The following is a 23284-nucleotide window of genomic DNA, read 5'->3' as shown; positions in this document are numbered from 1 at the left end:
GGAGATCTATAGCTGTATTTCCATATTGCAAATCAGCAGTCTTGTAGTCAATAACAACTTCATAACTAATATGAAGTAAAATATTTTCCTTAAAATTTTCTTCCTTTAACAGATTTTTATAATTCCAGTAAATGTCTTACATTTCCATTCTCCCATTAATTCAAACATAACTTTCTTTCCCCAGCTTCTCAGAGGACCTTAAAATGACAAAATGAGAAATTTAAAGCTTTAGTTTTCTCTTTCATTTTGCAGGTTATAGGACCTTTGCAAACAATCCAAAAGTTAATTTTTTGTAACAGATATTTGAGCTTTTTAGACTGCGTGCTGTCCATGTGGTAACTTTCCATTTGTTTCCAGCCACTGGAGATACAATCTGCACTGTAACCCTAGAAAAAACACCTGCTGGTTTAGGATTCAGTCTGGAAGGAGGGAAAGGCTCTATTCAGGGAGATAAACCCATCATCATCAACAGGATATTTAAAGGTAAACACACTTAACATGTTCCCAACTCAGGCAGACTTGTGGGGCTTTTAGCTGACGGCTGATTTATAACTGTGGAAATGTTATTTTTTCACATGCAGCATTATATTGTTTGGTACCAGTAATGTGTTGCCTGCTGAGACCAGGTGGTTCATAGCAAACATGCTGGTGATCCATTCACTAGTAAGTGAAAGATCCATTGACGTTTCCTCCACAGAAAGAATTAAAAGAAATTCATTTTCTGTCCCCAGGGACTGCACTGGAACAGGGCAGCCCTGTTCAGCCGGGTGATGAGCTCCTACAAGTGCACACAACTGCCATGCAAGGACTCACTCGTTTTGAGGCATGGAATGTAATCAAGGCATTACCTGATGGGCCCATCACAGCCATCATCAAGAGGAAGAATCGCAGCTCTGTTACCAGCAAGTCATCTGAAACTTTGTAAGAGGAGGGATTCGACTACTGCCAATATTCAAACAAAGGATTTTATTACTTGCAGGCACTTGGCTGGCACAGCAAGATGCTCAGAAAGCACCCATGAGGAGTACACTGGATCTTATTGCCAGTTACAGAGAAAGCTGTCTGGGATTAACTAAAATGTGCAGGAAACGGCATGATTCTTATTTCAATCTTCAGAAACAGATGTTATAAAGCATAGAATTATAAAATAATTACTTTGTTAATAATATACTGGTTGTAATAAAATATGTGACAGCTATAGTACTCTCTTTTTTTAATCTATTAAATTAACAAGTATCAGAAGCAGATCCTGTGCTAAATTTTCAGTGCTACTCTCCAAGTCCTGTGCCCTACCTTACCTTCCCAGCAACAAGAACTGTGTCTGCAAGCCTACAACTAAACACTGCCTTAGAGAATGGGTAGGGCAGACAAAGGAGTTGCAGTTTTGTATGCCAAAACAACATTCCCTAAGAAAATTCCAGCTTTCCTATTAAAAACACTGAACATTCAGGACAGCCAGAAGTGACATTCTACTAGCAGCTGACAGAGCCATCTCAACTGCAGCAGGCAAACACAGGGTGGAAAGGAGTTCTCATGGTATTCCAAGGGGAGGCAGGAACCTGAGGGTAATGTAGTGGAAGTTTTCCTAACCTTCCTCTGGCCAGAGGTCTCAAGAGGACTACAGCAGAATAACAAGGCCGTTTAGAACAAAATCTTACCTCCTAACACATTTTAAAATGCCCGTGTTAATTTCGCAAGGGAAAGTACCAGTGGGAGTAATTGTGAATCCAAGTACTTCTGAACTGAAATATTTATTCTGGAAAGGCTAAATAACTTGGGAGACAAATCTGTGCTTCCAACACTGCTTCCTTCATGCACTGTATGGAAATCTACCAGCAGCACAGGTACCTATGGCAAGGTGGTCTCATGCTTGCTCTTCTCTGACCTGCGTCTTTGAAGGGAGATGCAGGGGCAGGATGGAAGTAGTGACTCCCCAGCTGAGAGCCAGATGGCTGACCTGGTTATTGTCCTTGGCTGTTCACCTTCCCAGAGATGGGAATTTTCTGTACCCTTCTTCAGTTGCCTAATTTCACCAGGAAAAAGTTAAGGAGCTCAGGAGCTATTTTCCATATACTTAGCACAATGCCTCAAAAACAGCAATTAAGACAAAGGGAAGAAGTTTAGGCAGGATAAGGTTAATTAAATCCAGGCATTGAACTTGCTGTGGCCTTTTCTCACAAGACAACTGTAAATTAATCCTTGAAAGAACATTCTTGACAAGCCATCTGTCTCCACACTTCCAAACACGTAGTCAGCTGAGCTCTTTCCCAAAAAACAACCTCTATCTCAAAAATTTTATTAGTTGGGTAGCAACAAAAATAAGAGAAAAATGTGAGAGCAAATCTTTTTCTACCTTTTTGAACTGGTACCTACATAAAAGTCTTTGCCAAAACGTTTCAAACTCCAGTTTGGCAGGGCAAAAGGCTGAATGTGAAAGACTCATAATTCCTGGAGAGAAGCTCTTTCAGCACTCAGAAAAGAGGTTCTTAAGTTATTCCAGGAAGTTTCTCACCACCTTTATTGCTCAAAGCAATAAAAAAATTATGAATTGCTAATAAGAAGCCACATTATCAGCAAAAATAATTTTGATTACTTACAGAAATAATGAGTGGCGACCTCAGCTGCGCTTCTTGAACTTTCTCCTAACTAAATTCATGACAATCCTGGCAAGACTTGCCAAGATACTATAACTCACTAGAAACTCCAGTATACTTACAAAAATATGTATAAGCTGCTGTAGTATCAAGGTCCACATCTCTTCTCAGTGAACTTGTTATTCTTCCTAAGTTTAGAAAGCAGCAATTGGAAATAAAGACCAACCAAGGGCAGAGAACCTTGAGGGTGAGTGTTCTCACCAAAACACCTCTTCCCTAGGTAGTGGACATCATCAGGGAAGGCTTTTTCCCCTCTCTTTGCCTTAAATTCAGAGAGATGCTGGAGCTCTAAGCAGCACTTTGGCTTCCTTGATGGCAGAACAGGTATAAGAGGAACCACTTAAAAGGATGATTCAGGAAAAACAGTAGGTGTAGCACAAAAAAAAAATTTATTTCACCACACTCACACAAGTTTTTCACATCTTTGTATACAAAGGAGACTGGACTAAAAACTGTTTCCTTGAAAAATTAGTCCATAGGGTGACGTTTACAGTGGAGAAACTTACTGTGCAAGTCCATGCCCTACACCAAAGATAAAAAAAATACAGGGACAGAAAGTGGAGAATATTAACCTTGTTAAATAATTGAGTCACCACAGTAAAATCACAACGTGCATTTAATTTCCTCACTCAGCAATTATTTTTACTTTTTTAATTATATGTAATCCATAGTAATGTCTGACATTCCTGCAGCAATCAGCACCATAGATATCTCATAAAATGGACACACCTTGGCACACAAAATCAGGTGCTGATTTCCCAATGTAATGTTGGGAGGCAAACCAATCCTAGAAAAAAAACAATGTCCTTATGGCCTGTCAAGGCAAAGCCAAGGAAAAGATTATTTACCCGTTAAAACCTCTCACCACAGGAAACCAAAAAACATTCAAATACACTTCAAAATGGTCATTTCATGTGCCTTTTAAAAAATGGCAAGTAAAGTGCTTAATCCTCTTTATTATTGCCTCTATGTCGGTTCAGTTTGTGTCATGACACTGTGACACCACTGGTTTTGGTAGCAGAGAGGGGAATGGGAGAGTGTCTATTTGCCAGCCCACACACCTGTGCATTGATTAGCACTGCTGGACCTTGACTTAAAAAAAAGCACTTAAGGCATATTTACCATCAATATTGATGTCTGCTGGAACAAACAAGTGAAATCCTTTACATAATCCCATTTGATTTGGCTTTCACAATTTGCAGGCTGGACCCACTCAGGCATCTTAGCAGCTCTAGGAGTGCTGGTAACAGGAGGGATACATCTTCTTTTGGGAGAGAAATGTATTTCCACAGGAATCTACAGGGAGCTTCAGAGACCAAACAGAGCTGACCTGCAGCTGGCTAATTAGATTCTAGCAATGCTTCACCTCACAGACACTGACAAAGAGTAGACAAGTGTCCTCTCCCTGCAGACAGTCACCACTGCAGCCTCCAGGATTCTTCCAGCCTTGAGTGTGGTATTTTTCTAATCATTAAAGTGAAGAATTTCATATTACATAAGAATGCATTGTTCTGCATGAAGTCAAATAGAAAATGCTGTTTTAAAAATATATTGTACTCAGTTCATTGTTTCATGTCATCTTTTTTTCTATCTTAGCAGACAGAAAAGCCCTGAGGCTAACTTTGTATTTTTACCCACAAGCTGACAGGTTGTTTCCTGCCCTCAGCTGGTGATGTCAGCAACTTCTCTTGTCATGCTTTTAATGCCTTGACAGCTTTGGTCAGGTTGCTGTAAAATCCAGATATGCTAGATGGAAAAAAGGAATCCACCACTGACTGGGGAAGATAGCCACCGAGATCCGTCTGAAAGAAAGTGAGGAGCTCAGTCCTGTCTGGCTGCCTGCAAAAACAATGAAAGTGATTTTATAGCCATGATTTAAGAACATTAAGAACTTTTCAATGACTCTTACTTGTATTAGAATAGATACTTCCAAGAGCTTTTTTTTTAAACAAACAGACAAATTCCAGTGAATGCAGCTACAAAACTAAAGTTTATCTAGGCCCTAATTAGCTACGTGACTGTCTATAAATTATGGCAAATCAACCAGAGACTCACTTGCCAAAAATTAAGACCATACTTGTATGTTTTGCTGAATTTCTGAATTTCAAGAGGTCAGGAAGAATTGCACCATGATAACAGTTTCTGTAACGTTAAAGACTTCCCTCTAGGAAATGAAGATAAACTAATTCATTGCACAAAAATGAGAACAAGGGCACTCAGTCATAATGATTACTGGGAAGGCAGAAACGTATCATTGCCAAGAGGTTACAGGTCACATGTGGCCACATGCACATAAACACACCACACAATGGATAAAGAGGACTTTAGAATTTGTAACATTCAAACAGATTGTTTCTTACCCTGGAACAGGTATACAGAAACAGCCACAGGGATAATTAAAACCTCTCACGAAATTTGGCTGAGGAGGACACAGTGGGTGTTCCACATTGGTAGCTGAAAGGAAAAGCATTGAAGGAAGGTGTCATTTTTCCAGAAGACAGGAAAGAGTACTTTGTATGCAAAGCTCCAGATGGGAAGCAAACTCACTACTCAAAATGTATTTTAAAAGAACTGCAATACAACCTTTTCAGTGTGGGGCTGACAAGTGGTCAGGAAAGACCATTAGAAGGAACCCCTTAGAATGGGGAAATCAAAGAAGTGTTGAATTTAGAAGCAATTGTTACTGAGCTCTGAAGGAGGAAGCATTGACACTTGGACTCAGTTTCATCGAGCCCATGTGTGAGGGCACTGCTTTTCTTGAGAGGTCATCTGGGTTACTTCCAACAAATCCACCTCACACAGATACATCATTTGACTGCTGAAAAGCTGCACTCTAGCAAGTATAGAAATTCCTGACAGAGCTTTTCTGAACAGGATGGGAAAATGGGACATCTGAACAGTGGGACAATAAAAGCTCAAACTTGTAAGAGTTAAACAAGAGAATGAAAGTGAAGAAAAAAATAAACATACAGTGGCAGCCCCTTAAAATCAGCCTTATTTGTTTTCATAAAATGAATTATTTTTCACATACAGGAGTAGCACATTTATTGAATGACTTCACTGAAATCTGTGCAGAAAATGGTAAAACAGTATTTAGCCTAAATGGGACTCCTTTTAGAAAGTTCTTTAACTCTTAAAACAACCAAAAACCACACTCAAAATAATCCAGAATTTAACAGTAAATTAAATACTTACTCAATTTCAAAACCACAGCAAGGGAACAAACCATAGGCCAGTCTTATTATCTGAGTGTTAAGATGATTTATATATTCTGGGAACAACGATATAGAGAGATTACTATTTTCTCTTCTGATCAAGATAAGGTCAACAACTACTGAACAGCTTGTTACTTAGTTTTATTTTTATTTCTGGTAGATTTTATTTTATGGTTGTTTCCAGTAGCTGTTGATTATCTCCAAATGTAACATGAACCTGTTCAGAACACAAGTGCCTTACCAGCCGACAGCATTGTCCCATCTTCGTATTGCTTCATTACTACCACATCCACAAACTCCCTCGGTGAAATAATCCTCATGCAAGCTGAAGGGGTTGTAGTTCTGCATATAGAGACTGTCTGGAAATCACAGAACAGCGATGTCAGTTGATGTTTTCAAAAGTACAGCAGAAAAATCCCTGTACTCTCTAGCACTCTTTTAGTTATACTTTCTAAACTCCATCCAGAAGTCATCCTATATCCTTTGTTGAACAAAACGTAAATCAAAAGTCAAAAGGCACTACCACGATCAATCAATGACAGGAAAAAGCCAGAGTGACAAAGTATTGCTTCCATGTTCAGAGGAGACAGATACCACAAGGGATGCTGAAATGCAAACCTGGGACATCTGTGCTCACAGGACAGTTAAAACCCTTGTCCTCCCCAGGATGCTAGCAAAGAGAACTTTGTGTAGTACACACAAGATACAACTTGATAACCCAGTTTGTTACACTGCACAACATTAAGCTACCACCTGCTTCCCTGACTGGCTCCCAAAACAGAAGTGTCTACCACGCTGGGAGGCGCTGGCAAGTCTGTGAACTTCAAGTGGCAGGCTGCAGCATTCCTGAAGTTGCCTATAATGAACACTAAAGGCCTATAGGATTCCCCCAAGAAAAATAAACTTCCTGGAACTTCCACAAACATTTCTGGGACTGGTTGTGTCTGCACGTGGCTGCCTCTGAGCACATACAACCACTTCAGATTAGAGATCTAAATCAAATGCCCTTTTAATTTTCTGACATACTTTAAAAAAAAGGAATTATACTGTACAAGTGTGGCAGCAGAAGCTGCTGCTCATACACAGCCCTGCTCATCTGTGTCCTCAAAGTGCAGCATCTCCAGTTAAATGACAGATGCAAACCACTGGGTGCTGAGGCCAGCTGAAGGCAGGGTGTGATGAGCAGGGCAGAGCGTCACTGCTGCCATGGTGAAAGATGGGGCCTGAACTGATGACTGATGACGTGAATGCTTCACTGCTTAGCAAAGTCTATGTACCCTATAAGCCTCCTCTTCTCTCACACTGAGCTTGCTAAAAACAATCATGCTTAGCTTCATTTGCAGCATTAAGGACAATGTTGTGCAGGAATCTTTAATGCTATATATTTAATGTTATACATAAAATATGCAAATGTATAACATATACATAAGTGCACAGTATTTAGTCAAGAATGATTTTCCTTTCAGAAAGATAAGCTATACACATATATATGTTAAAAAAATGTATAAAATTTATGGAAAAGGACAAAGAAAAGAAACCAAAACTAAAGGAAAAAAGGTTTCTTATCCCAGCACCGTTCAGCTGATCCAGCCAGAAACACAATACAACTTAAGACTCGCTGCCTCCCTGCACATAACATCGGCTGCCTCATAAGGCTCAACGCTGCATAAATCTCGCCGGAACAGTTTTTAAGGAACTTACATCACTGATGGCTTCGATGACCTCGAAGTCCTTCACGTTTTGGTCCCACTTGGTCCTAAGCCCGCCGGCCACCGGCTTTATGCACTCCCAGACATTCTGCGGGCTGGCGGCCAGGATGCCCTCTCCCTTGTACCTGCGGGGGACGGAACGAAACCGAACGGCGCTGCCTGGCCCCGGCAGCCGCGGCAGCACCGCGGGCAGGACCCTGGGTCCCGGGAACGAGCCGTACTCACAGATTGCCAGCGAACTCCGTCGACGGTCTCCAGGACACCGCGACCTCACCCTGCGGGACGGGAAGCGTTCAGTCCCCGGGCTGGGCCAGGCCGGGCCGGCTCCCGGCCCTCCGGCCAGCGTTCAACAGCCCTGGAATCCCGCCAGCCCCGGACCCACCGTGCTGCGGGAGCCCCTCCAGCCCCCTGACCCACCGTGCTGCGGGAGCCCCCTGACCCACCGTGCTGCGGGAGCCTCGCCAGCCCCCTGACCCACCGTGCTGCGGCAGCCCCGCCAGCCGCCGGGGTCTCTCCGGTAGAGCCGCAGCTGCTCGGCCGCCGCCTCAGCGCGCTCCGCGCGGTCCATGGCGGGCGGGCGGAGCCGCTGTGGTGCCGCTTTGAGCGCCCGCGCCGCGCCGCCCCTGGGCCGAGGGCGGCACCGCCCCTCACCTGAGGGTGACGCCGGCCCGGCCCGGCCCGGCCGCGCCTCTCGGGCTGGCGAGCGTGGGGCTGGCGACGGGCAGAGCCCGGGCGGCGGGGATGGCCCCGCGGGGATGTGGTAACCTGTGTGGGATGGGAGGCGGAGCGCTGCTTCCTCAGAGATGGGGCCGCCCCGCGCTCGTCACTGGGGTAATCCCAATCCCACTGACACGGAGAGAAACAACCGAAAAAACAACCAACCAATCCGCAGTATCTAAAGGAAGTGCAAAATTGCAGTGGCGTGTAAAAAACGGGATAGAATTTAGAAGCTACGAGTAATGAAACGAGTCTTTTAAAGGCCACAGATCGAAAGCTTACCGCTGAGAACCTTACCAGGCTGGTCTGAGGCTCACCAGAAAATTAATAGCGGATCTAGGATTTGATCTAGAATTCTGACTCACGAATTCCGTCCATGTGATAAACCCTAAAGAAACTCACTATTCTCTCTGGTTAACCTTTTTTCCTGATTTGCTTTGGCTACAGCATATTCAAACAAGGCACACCAAGATGAACCCTAAGTAGCAACTCCGTTGGCAGGAAGCTGATTCCCTGCTGAATTTATTCAGGAAGTGTCTTCAGCTCTGGCTGTTTCAGATAAAAAGAGCTTCATCTGATGTATTTTTGTACGGGTTTAATTGAAGTGCCCCAAGTACATGGCTTTTGATTTTCCAGTAGGCAGAGATTTTGGGTTTGACAGCATAATAGTAAGGAATAAATTGGCATAACCTTCTTTTCTAAAATTTGCAGCATATAAGTTGTGATATTAAAGCAAGGTACAATAAAGAGTAAAACACATTGCTTTTCCTACCTCGAGTGGCTGCATACACGAGTCTTAGAAAAACTACATCTCAGTTACTCTGACAGACCTCAAACAGCAAGTAAAATACAACTGCACATACACCAGCTCAAAATACAGCAAGGTTGGGGCACTTCCTCAGACATTTGAGCACACCAATTCACTAGACTCAGACATACTTAGATCAACACTGTTTTTAGATTTCTTTTTGGTGAGTTTTGCTCCAGATTTTGGATACTTGTCCTTGGTATGAATGACCTGGATGTACTGGTCATTGCTGCTGTTCTGTGGATCACTGCTGGATTCAATGGAAATTGAATCAGACTCTGTTAGAGATTGCTCCAGCTTTTGCTTTGATTTGGGTTTCACACGTGGCTCAGGGTAGTTCAGGTGTACTTTCTTGTAAGCATATGGAGGCCTGTCCAGGTCCAGCTCAAAACCATCATCCCAGGATTTGTAATGCACTCTGGCTAGATCTTTGCTCAGTAGAATGTGGCCATCAGCGCGATCCCCAATGTAAAACCGTGGTGCTGGGCGAAGGTCAGACAGTGAGCGAGGGCGATGGGATCTGTTCATGAATTCTCTCTCAAGTTCCTCTTCATCCTCTTCATCTTCACTGGGATGAGGGGAATACATCTGGCGTGGTGTTTGAACCACATATCTTCTGACGTGGCGTGGATACAACTCAATGATGTCTCCTGATTGCTCCTTTCTGAAATGCCTTTGGAGTCGGGAGGTAGAACGGAGCGATTTTTTGCGGGGCTCGTTTTCATTAACCAGAAAATACCTGGTAGCATATGGTCTACATCCCAAAAACACGGGAGTCCCTGCCCCAAGGGCATCCGAATTTACCTGCCGAATGGCTTTTCTGAAGAGAGGATCAGAATGAACATCCTCAGTGGGCTTTTTGAAAGTCACTGGTGTGTAGGGCTTTGTTTTGCACAGCTCACTCGCACTCCTATGAACAACACTTGGATATCTTTAGGAAGGAAGAAAAAGAGAGGAAATACACTTATCAAGAGAGGATACACATTTATCAATTCATGGAATTGAAACATGTAAAAGAATTCACTGCTCTGGAAGTCAAAGACTAGGTTGAAAAAGTGGGGATTATCATATCTTCACTGTCCCAAATTTTTAGTACCACTTTGAGAAACGTATCCTAGAAATAAGGAGATATATTTGTTCTTCTCCAGGAAAAGGTAACACAATTGTCCTCTCAAGTTATATTCCCTGTTTTCTTATTGTTCCGAGAATTGTTCTTTATCCACTTGGGAAAAAAGCGACAGATAATTTAAAGCATCCATCTACTGATATGCCAGACTGGTTGTTTTACGATTAAAGCTGCACAGACATTCTGCCGAGAGTGCCTTCACTCTGTATTTGTTTTGTTTGTGGAGATGATATTCTGCACAAACTATTTTAGTTATGTGCCTGAGGGCAAGTCTAGTATTTACCTTTGCTTGAGCTGTGTGTAAACTCCATCAGCTACAAAATTTCAAAAGGTTTATAATCCCATCTGTTAAGGGAGAGTTAAGGATGTGGTATCACCAGCAATATCAATATCAAATCCACAAATTAATCTGCTTTTAAAAAGTTCCTCTGCTGTTGTACAGCTCCAGACAGTCTGAATGCACAGCTGTTTTGTAAATAAACAGGTATGGCATGAAGCTGCTGGAATAAATATCATTTCAAAACCAAAGCAGTCTTACCTGTTTGTGATATGATCATTTCTTGGTTTCTGTACACTTGACACAGAGGGAGCTGGTGTTAAGGAGGTCGAAGTTGTGGGAGTTGCGTTGGCAGGTCTCACAACATCAGTTGATGGCACAGCTTGGGGCACAGACTGGGAAATGGTTTGTATTCTGGTGCCTTTGCTCACGGGAGATTCAAAGTTCAAGACACTGCCGTTCTTTCGGGGTGTTGAGGACCGAACAGAAGACTCGTGGCTGATTATATCAGTTTCTTGCTCTGGTCTTTTGTCATTAGCATCCAGATTTTGGATTCTGGCTAGAAAACAGAAATCATTATAGGAACTTTGCAGTTCTCTGCATTTAGAAACTGCTGTGTAAATTCAGAGGCTCGAATTCCCCCTTCAGTCAGGGATTCAAGTTCAACAGAATCCCCTGTGCTCAGAAAAAATAAACTGGTGTCACACTGGGAGAATTGGTGATAAAGGGGTAGATCTTCATATTACAGTACATAGCAAATGGAGTATTGGGGACACAGAAAAAACACTGAATGTTGCACTGTAGGATTCCATAATGGGCAACAAGCCAGTTTTTCTTCTGTCTACCAGCCTCTGAATTGCATGCAAAGTCTGAGATGATCCAAATCATCAAAAAGGCCCTGTTGTTCTTCCCTGTTGGTGATAGAAGCAGGAAAATACCCAGTCCAGAGATTCCAGGTGAATTCAGGTTTAAACTATGCACAATGTCTTTCAGTGTTGCCAAGATTAAGTCAAACTAAGCTCAAAAACCATCTAAAAGGAGGATTCTAGTGGAAATGCAATTTTAAAAATGTAGTTTTACTTCCCTATACATATGAGAAATCAAAATGGGTTTACATCCAAATGCTTTATTAATAGTGCCATTTCTAAAGGTCATCGACTTACCTACTGCCATCTGAACCACCTTTTTCTTATCTTCAGTTCTTTCCTAAAATACATTCAGAAGAATCAGAATCTGTAAATTATTATGGAATAGAGAGTAAATCCCCTGCTATTTAAGGATGAAAAATGAAGGATTTGTTTTACGTTGTGAAACACTAGAAATTACTTTAGACATTTAATTAGGTTCACACTTTACTGAAGACCCCCAAATTACATGTAAAAGTGTCTTTCACTATACTTACTGTTTGTATCTTCATTCTCAGTTGATTGTTGGTGAATTTTAATGATCTTGCAATACTTTGTAGGTAGTAGATTAGCATGCTAGAAGTAAAAGGGGTGATATGAGTCACTTCAGAGATTCTTGACAGTTTCTTTTTGAGGGTTTATAAGTCAAAATCATGTACAAGTTCAGCTGCTGCTCTGTAGCATTTCCTTATACTGTAATAATGGATTACAGCCTTCTTTCAAGCAAACATAGATGAATGAAAAAAATGACACTGGAAACAGATTTAGCAGCAATTCTAATGTCACCTGTGTTTTTTGCAGGTCTTTTCATCATGTGTGTAACCTGGGATGCATTTCTAGTTGGTTTTATTTGTTTCGTTTGTTTTGGTTTTTTAATTCTAGACAAATCATTTTGACAGATATTGTTTTGTCTTTTTTTCCCAGTCCAGGGTTACAGAACAGAGACACCAGAGTTACAGCTGAGTTTGCACAACGATACCAATGCAATTTTGTTGGCTGGCTGAAATAACACCTTGTTTACCCTGGCACAGATGGGATCAGATCCTGGCAGATTATGGCCTGACATAATGTATTGCACTGGCTTTCAGACAAAGTCTTGTAGCTAGACTTCATACCACAAACAATTACATATGTGCTTAGCAGACAGTTTGAAGCAGTCAATAGGAATACTAATATTTGTAAATATTACATGGCTTGGAGCTTAGAGGAAAAAGTTACAAATAGGAAGTATTGCTTTGGTCTTTCTGATTTGAGAAGCTGTCAGTGGGACAAACTCTGCCTTTGTCTGCAGTTTACACAGGGAATAAGTGGTGCAAAGGTATAAACAAAACAGAATAGAACTTTTTAGAGAAGCAAAGTGAATTAAAAAAAAATCAAAATCAATATTATTTCCCAACTGTGAACAATTATTTATAACCCAAGTAAGAAAAGACTTCCACTGGAGAGTCTGCAGCAAGTTATATTAAATTAACACTTAAGAGCAGACCATAATAATTGCTTTATCTTGTCATAAATCAGGATGGCTGAGTAGCTTCTTTAAACGACAGACTGAGCCCTGTTCACTGTCATAAATTGAGCTAATGATCATGAAGAAATGGAAAATTTATTTCTGAGGAACTCTTTAGAGGGAAGAAGGGTCTTAAATTTCCTGGAACCATCAGCACTGCAAGCCTTGACAAAATATAGTGAACTTGCTCTAACAAAGTATCCCAGAATGAGAAATTCCTTTTGACAGTTTTTTAAACATACTTTCATTCCTATCTGGTCCATATACCACACATTCAGGGAGGTGTTGGAATTGTCTTTTCAGTTATGCTTAATGAAACTACAACAATGCAGGGTTTATGCCTCAGTATCTACATTTGACTGTTCAGAGATAAGGCCAGTGTTAATACAATCAATTTAATCTGCCTACAAACACCAAAGTACTTACAATAACAGTAGTAGTGCAGGGAGGACAACCACAGGACTGCTGATGTAAGTAATCACTGTGTTGAACCATGTGGGAAAATCATTTTGAATTGTTTCAGAAACAATATCATATATTTTTTCTTGGCCACTACAGGAGGTGTGGGAGGGAAAAAAAAGTAAAATTAAGTTGTAAGGAATCCTGAGAATATTTGTTAAGCAGTTTTGCATTGAATTAAAAACAAGCTTGGAGGCTGCTTGAATGGAAACACAAGACAGTGATGTTTGGGAGATTGCTCAGAGGCACATTACATTATGTAAATACAAACTAACTAAATTACGTATATAAAGCAAATCAACTCAGAACTTTGACCTATCCATCTCATTAAACCTTAAACTGTAAAATACTGGTGCAGAAAAGCATTGTCCTATCAACTTGTTTTGAATTCACGTCTGTAATTGGTGTATGTCATAAACATGACAAGTTTATTGCAAGAGGGGGAAATGAAATCTTTGCAATTTTCGTTGGTCCATTAATACCTTACCTGAAGGGGCCGCAGCTTAAGGATGGCTTGTATCGAGCAATAGCAAAAATTGTTGGTAACATGCACAAGAACAGCATAAACAGCAACATGGCCAAGTAGAAATTATTGGATCTGCAAGAAGGTGTAACATGTTTCAGATTATATTAATCAGAGAGAAAACCAGAGGCAACATAAAAGGTGCAAGCGTGAGTCTACCTATCCAGTTCAAGATCAACATGTCTGAAAGATTAAAATCATTCTGCTATAATTAGAAAGTCTAAACAGAGATGGTTTTAACAGACTCTCAATGATCAAAATTCTATTTGCACTGCTTTCCAGATACCACTGCTGCAGCCAGAGAACTGGTTACTGCACTCTTTGACAAAAGCTGCCCTTACTGCTTAGTTGTGCTGGGGGAGAAAAAGAACAGCAGCAGAAGCCAATTCATCTTAAAAAAAACCTTAGAAATAACTGATTATTAAAAATTAAAGGTGCCCAAAATTATTTCCATTTTGAATGAATAATTAAGATATTCATCATGATAGAAAAATGAGGAAATCTGTTGTGCAGTGCAACAGGCAAAAGCAGATATTGCATAGCTTTTAAAGAGAAAAACATCAAGAAATAGGACTTGCAACAGTTAACACATACAGGTTATTGTGCTCTGTCAGATTTGTATGGAAATAAAGCATTTATGCTAAGCCATAATAGCTAGCTAGGAATATACCCAGGCATATTTTTTAGTTCTTACACATCTTCAACTACTCTGCTTTACAAACCCTCCAGTTTCTCAGTAACGATGATTTTTTTCCTCAGGCCTTTGCTATCAGGGTTAGTGTGAAATTGGATTGTCAACTTTTAGAGCTAAAATCTCCTGTAATTTTTTTCATACTGATGAGAGGTATTTCCATTGCCTGCATTTGATTTTTTTCCGTATCTTTCATTCTCATTTTGACTCACCGAGATGCTCTGAAAACCTGCTGATGTGGTACATTGCATGTCAGCACAGCCCAGCTCCTCAGGTACATGAGTCCAATCAACTTGAGTACATTAAATGCTGGTAAGCAAGGTGAAAAGAAAGCTCCCATCCTGGAAAAATCATATCATGTCAGTGCTCAGTGTTGCCAGAAGCCATTTTGATAGCAATAGCATAGACTAAAAAAAAATCCCCAAACTCCACACCAGGTAAACAGATTAGTAGCTCACTATTAACAGATGATCTCTTAATGTAAAAGACTACCCTGTCAATATCCTGCTTAAATAGGTTTCATTTAAATCATCAGATTGACCTAGCAATCAGCCAACAAAGGACAAGAAAGAACACGTAAGGACTACATACCAGATCATTCCTTGGTTGTAGACCAAATGCAATACATTCTCTGCGATTTTGAATTCTCCATATTCTGGCTACAGGAAACACAGTGTAAGATGAATACCTTTGTCTTAATATTGTTTTCAGACCATTTATTAGATGCATTTCACTGAATCAGTTTGCAGACATTACATAGCCTGAAACGTCCAGATCAAATACCAAGTGCTGGCAGGCAGTGGGAACACAGCAAAACCTACTCTGTAGCTAGGGATTAAATAAATTTATTCCTCTCTAGTTTACTTCACATCTTTAAGGACAAAGAACAGTCTGCAGCCTTTCATGCCAACAGCTTCTTGCTAACCAAATATTAACCACTGTAATTTTCTTAAAGGGCTGTGTGCTGTTGGTTACTGTTCCTTGGACCACTATCTATATTAGGTAAAGATGTTACAGATGCAGAAAGGAGGATGTGGGGAGCAGCTACGTGACCTCTGTGTTACCTTAGACTGTGGGAACTGCTCTATGATGTTATTTTGTGTAAACCACAAAGTTTTGTGCCAGAGCCATGTGAGTAGGCTTGAGAAAAACATTAATCACATTTATCCTGTACTCTCCAATATAAACTCAGTGTGAGCTGTGCCTTTATAGATGTGTGCTACCAAGAAATTATTCCTCTGTGGAAAGACTTTAAGGACATTTAGTACTGAGAGAAGGAACCTACCCATCTTCAACATCTTAGCTTGATAAAATAAGGGTTGTACTTACAAACTTGCTTTCCAGATCCCAGCACCAGCAATCACTCAAGTATCGGACACACAGTCCACGGAAAAAATCAATTAGCAGGATGCTTGCAACTGTGAAAATCATGTCGATAATTGAGAGCTTGAGCATCTCCTGAAATACACATTGTTCACACATACTGAGTCATTCTGAAAGCAAATGGACTGCATATAGCTCTTTTGCATTTGTACTTGTATTTTTGGCTCAATATGAACTGAATATATAGAGAATTTCCTTTTAAAATTTTCCTGTTTGACTTTTCCCTTACTTGTCTTTGTTCTGTTAAATAGAATAAATATAATCAAGCTTCCAGGGTGCCTTCTATGGCTTGCAGCAGTAAAATTCTGATCACAATGGTATCAAAATTTCTTTTTAATGACTTTCTTTTTTAATATTCTAAAAATGTATCTAGCTAAACTGAAATGTTGCACCCATTCTTTTATTAAGCCGACTCTTGTAATACGTATTTGGAAAGTGTTTCACAATGAGAAAAATCTTACTATTCAGACAAACCCACAACCCAACAGCATGGGATCATCAAGCCATAAAAAATAGTTGTTTAGTGCTTACATAAGAATGTGTTTATCCTATATTTAATTGAGCTTTAAAAATATACAATTAAAATAGGAAAAAATCAGTTCTATACATCTTTAGGCCATTCTGGGGAAAAAACCAAATATTCAAACTATTTATGAGATTGTGCAAAGGAGATATGTGAGAATAGAAGCCAGGCTAATAAACTTCAGAGGGGTCTTTTCCTCCTGATGTTCCTGGCAAACAGAACATTTGAACAGTACTAAACATACTCTAGATACTGAACAAAACCCAAAGCTCGTATCTGTGGCCATATGGCTTTGCAGAGTCTTTACTCTTCCTGCATCATCCTTAGGTACATTCTGGAATTTATACAAAGAAAAGTTCTAAAATTAAACGCAGCACAGCATGATTTTAATTTTTTGTCAAATGAGGATTAAGCAGAGTAAGTTGATGACAGTAAAACAATTACGTACTTGACCAACATATGTCTCCCAGCACTGATCCTGTGGGTTCTGGGTGTTTAAGGAAATTGTTTGGTTAACCAGTGAGTCTGAGACTGTCAGGCCTTGGGTGTGATGCTCTTCTGATGTGACAAAGCCATTTCTCTTAATTTGTACACCAGGAATGGTTAAATTGTCATCCTTAGAAAGAGCGTTGGTTGCTAAGGAGGTGGTAGAATTACTTGCGTTGTTGTTCACATCAGAGTCCTGAAAAAATAAATGTCCCAAAAGCTACTTTTTAACTGTACAGAGGTGCAAATGTCTGCACCTTCTACAGAATACACACACAGACATTTCTTCATATATTTCCAAGCAGCAGTTAGGCAACTGTTAAACAGCTGTCAATGGATAGAGTCAGATGGAACACCAAAAGGCAGGACTTAAAGCTAATTTAGGTAGGCAGAAATATTTGACCTACAGTGATGAGGCCTGGGATTTTTTTTAATAGTTCAGCAAAGCACAAAAATCTGTTTATCTTGTTACATCAGCAATCAAAAGGATCCAGTTATCCTTAAAGACTAATTAAAAAGACCCTTTAAGTAGATGTAAATAAACATTACTGTCTAAACTTACCTCTACAATCCTATCAAACCATAATATTTTAATCAATTTCAAACAAATTTTCATCTGACTTCATATACTCCACAATAAACAGAATTCTGTCTATGAAGTCTACTAGCTTTACACGTCAGAAAATATCAAGTTAAATTTACAGTGACACTCATACTGTCCACTTTATCCAGGAGAGCAATGATTAAACTGTAGAGGTTTCCCAGGTATAGGACAAGAACCCTGAAAAGAGAATAAAATACAGGTTATCAGCATTGGTAACCATTGACCTCTCATACATTCTCTGGTTTGGCTGTACTGAAACATGCACCAGAACACACCTCTCCTTTCCTCCTTTTCTCTCCACATATTTTTTACACTGAATAATGCCCATACCTGGCAAGCTGGAAGCGAAGAGTGGTCCTTGGATGATACATCTCCAGAGCTGCCACAAGTTCAAAAGCAGAGGGTGCAATCATTGTGATCAGTGACACAACTACACTGACCTGTGGAACAGAAATGTGCAGCATTTTTGTAGTGTTTGATGAAGGTCTTCTGTGGAATCTTGAGGGCTGATTGAAATACTGCTGAGGCACATGCTTTGGTATCGCTTTTCTTGGAGGATCTTCATTCCTATTCCCTTCCTACTCTTGCTTATTCCTCTGGATTGAAATAGTCACAGAACATTGAGAATCCCCTGATACTGTCAATTGCTGTTACCAAAGTTAATTCCTTTCTAGTCCATCAGCCCAGTGTTTGCCCAGCTCAGTCCTGTGTGTAAAAGTAGATTTATAAGTGACAGGAGAGATTAAGCTTTGTGCTCACAAATAGGGAGCTGCTAGAACTGCAGTGTTTGTGAAATGAGCACCTGCCCCCTGCTCTGTCCAGTTCAGCTGCACTAACACTTGGCTGCAGAGCTGAGGGAGCAAGTGCACCAAGGCAGATCCAGGTCTGCCCACTAATTCCTCATTTCTCCTGGCTCATCTCTTGCTATTTACACCTCTGTGCACAATATTGCTACAGAAAGCCCCCAGACAGCAATCCTGCTTCTAACACACAGGTGGCATAAAGACAGTGTACCTCATTTTTTTCCCAAAGAGTCAATTCCTTTTTGGTGCGCTCTAACCTTTGGGATCGATCCACGACAAAGTAGATGATGTAAATACTTCCCGCTAGGGAGAGAAGCACGAGGATGTTTGCAATAATTCTTAAGCTTATGGTCACTGCCCTAGGGGGAAAAAGGAAGATACAATCAATACAGCAGCTTGCCTTGTGACACCAAGGGTCATTTCCAATAGGGTTTAGAAGTACAAGGCAAGCAGATTAGCACTGACATGTGCATCAAAACAGTGCTTTTAAAAATATCTCTTATCTTATATACATACAAGTTTTTGCTTTTCTTCTTCTCCTGCTCTTCCAGTATAGCTTCCTTGAAAGAAACACAGCATTACCATTTTAATAATGTTCAGCAAAAATAATGCACACATCTTTCACGGAAATTAAAGTACACTAATAAAAAAACATCACATCCTGGAGGTGCAAGCAGATAAATACCACTGTCCTCATTGATTTATCATAATATCACTGATATGTGATATTAAAAAGTGATGGAGATTTCTGAGAAACAAATACACAGTAAGGAGATACTCAAGCACTTTCAGTCATGCATGCTCAAGGAAGTATAAGAAAAGGGTTACATTTGCAGATTTTTTGGCAGGATGTCAAAGTCTGCAAATTTTAATATCTGTATGTCTCTAATACAATATGGTACTGTCAGAAGTTATCCTCAGTCATTGAAATAGCTAAATATCATAACTTATTAATTTATCCTTGGTGCAATTTGAAGTAATTTTGGTTCAATGATAATGAAAATACACCAAATTTGGGAAATAAATTACTTTTGATAAAACCACATATGCTCTTAAATTCTAGATGCAAAACAGCTGTATTTTTAAGAGTTTTCTAATATTGAGAGACATGTAAGGTGTCCCTCCATTTGTTATAGAGAGATGAAATAAACCATAGAACCATAGAATATCTCAAGTTGGAAAGGACCCATAAAGACTATTGAGCCCAACTTCCTGATACTCAGTGGAATATTTAAAACTAAACCATTTGATTAAAAGCATCATCCAGATGCTCCTTGGACTCCAACAGGCTTGATGCCATGACCACTTCCCTGGGGAGCCTGAGTAATAACTGATAAAATAAAGAAGAAAGAACAATAAATTCTATGCAGGAAGTTATAAACCAAAGAGAGAGATATAAAACTTAATATCATATAAAAAAGCATCTTGTAAAAGATGAGCTGTTGCACATGGATTCCCTGAGGCATAAAACACTTCCTTTGCATAAAAACAATTACACATCCTATAAATTTGTTTATTTTCCCAAAAAATCAATTGTTAACACAAACTAGATTCCAACACTCAATGAAATTTCATCACTATCACATTTGTTTTTAGTTATCTAACTTCTTGTCACACATACAGGCACATTAAATAACATTCTCCCAATGAAGGACACAGTGGCCTTGCTGGGATGTAAGCAAATATGATGTGCCTGTAAAACCACACAGATGTGTTATTACCCCTCCCCTAGGCAAATAGATCTGTAAATAAATACAAAAAACAATAGGAAGTGCAAGGGGATGAGAGGAAAAACATACATGGCTTACAGATTAACAAGTAAATCAACTTGAAATATTTCAAAGGTCAATTGCTCACCCTGATGCTGTTGACTATGGCAGCAGCTTTGCTCTCTGCAGCCTCAGGGTTTCCTATCAAATAGTCCCAAGCACAGAACAGTCTCCAGCAGAAAGTGTAATTTTCATCAGAGGCACTTGCTAAACTCATTCTTGAGTTCTTTGCCATTCTGTAAAAAATAACAAGTATTTAACTGCTTCTGGTGTGTGAAGATGGTAATGACAGAAGTCACTGTTTTGGTTCATGGTTTTCAGATGTTTTTGCATTTAGAGCTACCAAAGGTTTGCAGAAATTAGTATCACTGTTGAGAGCTTTCTGAAGAACATAAAACAGGGTGAGGTGCAGCTCATGAACTTGACTTTACATCTAGAGAGAAATTACTCACTGTAGAAGGGCATTTCAATATTTACAGTCTTTATAACTGACAAATAAAGTAAATAACTCTCACTAGAACTGTGGGCTTACACCTATTTTAGTTGTACAACCTCTAGGTAGGATCCAGCTGGAATATACCATCACTAAGATCACTGTTACAGGAATTCAATCTAGTTTGGCATAACTAGTAATTATGCACAAGATCTGTTTGTTTGCTGTGCTCTTTTAACCCTCAAAATATATGTTATTGTCAAATAGAAACCCAGTGCCATTTTACAGACCTTGGGAAATAAAATGAAAACCCCTGCTACTCATGTCAGGTGAGCAAGGTGGCAGAATATTGCAAAACATAGGAAATGAAATTAAGATTAAAACTAATGAAAGAAAGGGCATCTAAGAGGACAATGTTAAAGGCAGCTGTACACAGCTAAGCAAAGAATCACTGAGCTAAGTTAGAAGGAGAAGAGCTGATCATATCTAAAAACTGTAGATGTGTAGATCAATGTCAAATATACCAGTGACCCTTGGCACAAACCAGCAGGTAGATTAAAAATAAATGAATGAAACGGGAAGGTTTGACCTCAAAACTGAGAGCTATTACAGACAGCACTGAACATGTCCCTGGACTGCACTGTGCCAGATAAATGGGTATCCAGAAGGGAAGAGAAAGCAAATCAGGAGAGGATAGAGTGACCTTGCCCCTTCTCCAAGCATTGCACATCCCTGGATTTATGGTCAGCACAGGCAGTCTTGCTCTCTCTGCTAAGTAACTCCTACTCCTGGCCCTTCCACAGCAAAGAAATTAAACTTACATTCCAATGGGATGCCACGTACTCTCCAAAGCAATGCAAATATTACACCTAGGGTACAAGTTTTATATTTGTATTTCAATAGAGAGAAATATTAATAATGCTGAAAGCATTACAGGTCAAATAGAAGTTTCTGTCATAGCAATATTTATAACAGAAAAGAGTGGAAAGGACTTCCACGGGTATCAGGCCTTAAACTGCACAAAGTACACAGATGATCTGTGCTGTAGGCTTTTGTAGGCTAGGAAATGGAACAAAGAGTGAAGATTCTAACAAGATAAAGGAAATCTGGAGTTGAACTCAGTCTGCCTTCATGCTACTAGCAGAGGTGAGCATGTTAATAGAACTACACAGAATAAATACAGAGGAAATGGAGTAAATCCCATCGCTGATTGCCTGAACACACAAGTTTACGAGCAGCAGTAAATGGGCGGTCTTACTTTTTTAGAAGAATGATGAAGCTGTAAGCAAACACAGCCATTCCTACAAGGAAGTAGGCAAGAGGCAGCCGGTATCCAGCTTTTCCAATCTTCCTGTCACGACCATAATAGCCATAAAACAGAACAGAGTACTGGAGGTAGCCCTGCAAAGACCAGAGCCCATCAGTATGAGCAGTAACCAACAATTACAACAGAACAGCAACAGCAAAATAACAAGGAGTGGTTTGAGTCTTGCCCCCAGTGACCAGATGGTGTCCAGGTCTTGAGCAGATGCCATGTGCTCCTTGGGAATGGTCTTGCTGACCGTGCTGCCAAACGGGGCTCCAGCCAGGAGCTGCGGGAGAGAGAGCAGGTATCAGGAGATGGGGAAAGGGAGAGGAGGTCTCAGGAGATGGGGAAATAGAGAGAGCAGGTCTCAGGAGATGGGGAAATAGAGAGAGCAGGTCTCAGGAGATGGGGAAATAGAGAGAGCAGGTCTCAGGAGATGGGGAAATAGAGAGAGCAGGTCTCAGGAGATGGGGAAATAGAGAGAGCAGGTCTCAGGAGATGGGGAAATAGAGGGAGCAGGTCTCAGGAGATGGGGAAATAGAGGGAGCAGGTCTCAGGAGCTTCACGAGCCCCTGTGAGCCCGGGCTGTGCAGTGGAGCCCATCTAGAGCTGCCCACATGGGTGCTACTCTCAGGGTAGCCAGTACTGTGTCAGCACTGCATCAGCTTTAAAAGCCATGCTTTCAATGTGAGCGTTTTATAATTAAATGGGGCAGTGTTTGATGTCAAAATGGTAGTTCAGGATTAAATTCACTTTTCCTTAAAAATTAAAAAATAAACGTGAACACCTTTTTTTTTTTCTGGTTTACTTTTTATTTGATCAAGGGGTATTTACTTTTTTTTTTTAATTTTGCACAGTGAGAATAAAATCAGGTATTCCCCTGTTTTCTGACAAAATTATTAAAGCAGAGAGTAGGTGAGGCAAAATAATATTTATGAATAATTTAAAGTTAACAAATTGCCTTGTATGCAAGAGCTAAACAAAGTTGTGGCTGTTCAAAACTTGTAGGAAATACTTTCTAATGGTCAATAATCCAGAGTCTGGAGAGGGATGCTCTGTTTTTCTCCCTGTTAATGACACTGACAGGACTTGAGTGTACTGAACACCTACTATGTCTTTTAAGAATGAGTTCTTTATTTTAGTAACGAGATAAGAACATATTCCCTAAAAGCATCAGTACCATGTTGACAAAATACCATCTCTAACACTAATAGAAAAAAAAAAAATCTGTTATCCTTCAGCAGAGAAAAACCTCTTAATAGAGGAATTTATTTTAAACAATTCATTTCACAGTGTACATTTCAAACTGATGCATGACTTAAAGTGTGGTGTTTGTTCCATTGAGAAAGGAAAGTGCAACAGTAAGTGTTTCTCTGTAAATATTAA

General features: G+C 40.2%; 3 protein-coding genes across 10 annotated transcripts in view; 1 reads left to right on the top strand and 2 right to left on the bottom strand.

Moving 5' to 3' along the window:
• IL16 (interleukin 16) overlaps positions 1 to 1203 on the top strand; it is a 39331-nt gene extending 38128 nt beyond the window's left edge. For all 8 annotated transcript variants that reach the window (XM_088172570.1, XM_088172571.1, XM_014889732.2 and 5 more), the window contains exons 21-22: positions 358 to 483; positions 732 to 1203. In XM_088172570.1, the coding sequence (XP_088028696.1) occupies positions 358 to 483; positions 732 to 925 (320 nt within the window). In that variant the 3' untranslated portion in view covers positions 926 to 1203. The remainder of the gene's footprint in view (positions 1 to 357; positions 484 to 731) is intronic.
• A 1821-nt stretch (positions 1204 to 3024) lies between these two features.
• On the bottom strand, positions 3025 to 8339 carry STARD5 (StAR related lipid transfer domain containing 5). The gene is made up of 6 exons (XM_088172576.1): positions 8057 to 8339; positions 7804 to 7853; positions 7571 to 7703; positions 6111 to 6228; positions 5015 to 5108; positions 3025 to 4493 (listed from the first exon to the last, which is right to left on the bottom strand). The coding sequence occupies exons 1-6, from the start codon at positions 8144 to 8146 to the stop codon at positions 4346 to 4348; spliced, it is 633 nt and encodes a 210-aa protein (XP_088028702.1). The 5' UTR covers positions 8147 to 8339; the 3' UTR covers positions 3025 to 4345.
• Positions 8340 to 8875: 536 nt separating this feature from the next.
• The window catches only part of TMC3 (transmembrane channel like 3), a 29850-nt gene continuing 15441 nt past the window's right edge, over positions 8876 to 23284 (bottom strand). Inside the window, exons 8-24 of the mRNA XM_088172575.1 lie at positions 22086 to 22184; positions 21851 to 21993; positions 20248 to 20395; positions 18907 to 18950; positions 18602 to 18749; positions 17918 to 18027; positions 17686 to 17764; positions 16946 to 17179; positions 15921 to 16049; positions 15183 to 15250; positions 14804 to 14932; positions 13865 to 13975; positions 13345 to 13470; positions 11909 to 11987; positions 11670 to 11712; positions 10768 to 11065; positions 8876 to 10034 (exon numbers count right to left, since the gene is read on the bottom strand). Coding sequence (XP_088028701.1) covers positions 9194 to 10034; positions 10768 to 11065; positions 11670 to 11712; positions 11909 to 11987; positions 13345 to 13470; positions 13865 to 13975; positions 14804 to 14932; positions 15183 to 15250; positions 15921 to 16049; positions 16946 to 17179; positions 17686 to 17764; positions 17918 to 18027; positions 18602 to 18749; positions 18907 to 18950; positions 20248 to 20395; positions 21851 to 21993; positions 22086 to 22184 — 2829 coding nt within the window. The 3' untranslated portion in view covers positions 8876 to 9193. The remainder of the gene's footprint in view (positions 10035 to 10767; positions 11066 to 11669; positions 11713 to 11908; positions 11988 to 13344; positions 13471 to 13864; positions 13976 to 14803; positions 14933 to 15182; positions 15251 to 15920; positions 16050 to 16945; positions 17180 to 17685; positions 17765 to 17917; positions 18028 to 18601; positions 18750 to 18906; positions 18951 to 20247; positions 20396 to 21850; positions 21994 to 22085; positions 22185 to 23284) is intronic.

The sequence above is a fragment of the Sturnus vulgaris genome, chromosome 13 (genome assembly GCF_052056855.1).
Source record: "Sturnus vulgaris isolate bStuVul1 chromosome 13, bStuVul1.hap1, whole genome shotgun sequence".
Lineage (NCBI taxonomy): Eukaryota > Metazoa > Chordata > Aves > Passeriformes > Sturnidae > Sturnus > Sturnus vulgaris.
Note: the sequence above shows the minus strand (reverse complement) of the source record. Positions and strands in the feature narration are given on the sequence as shown.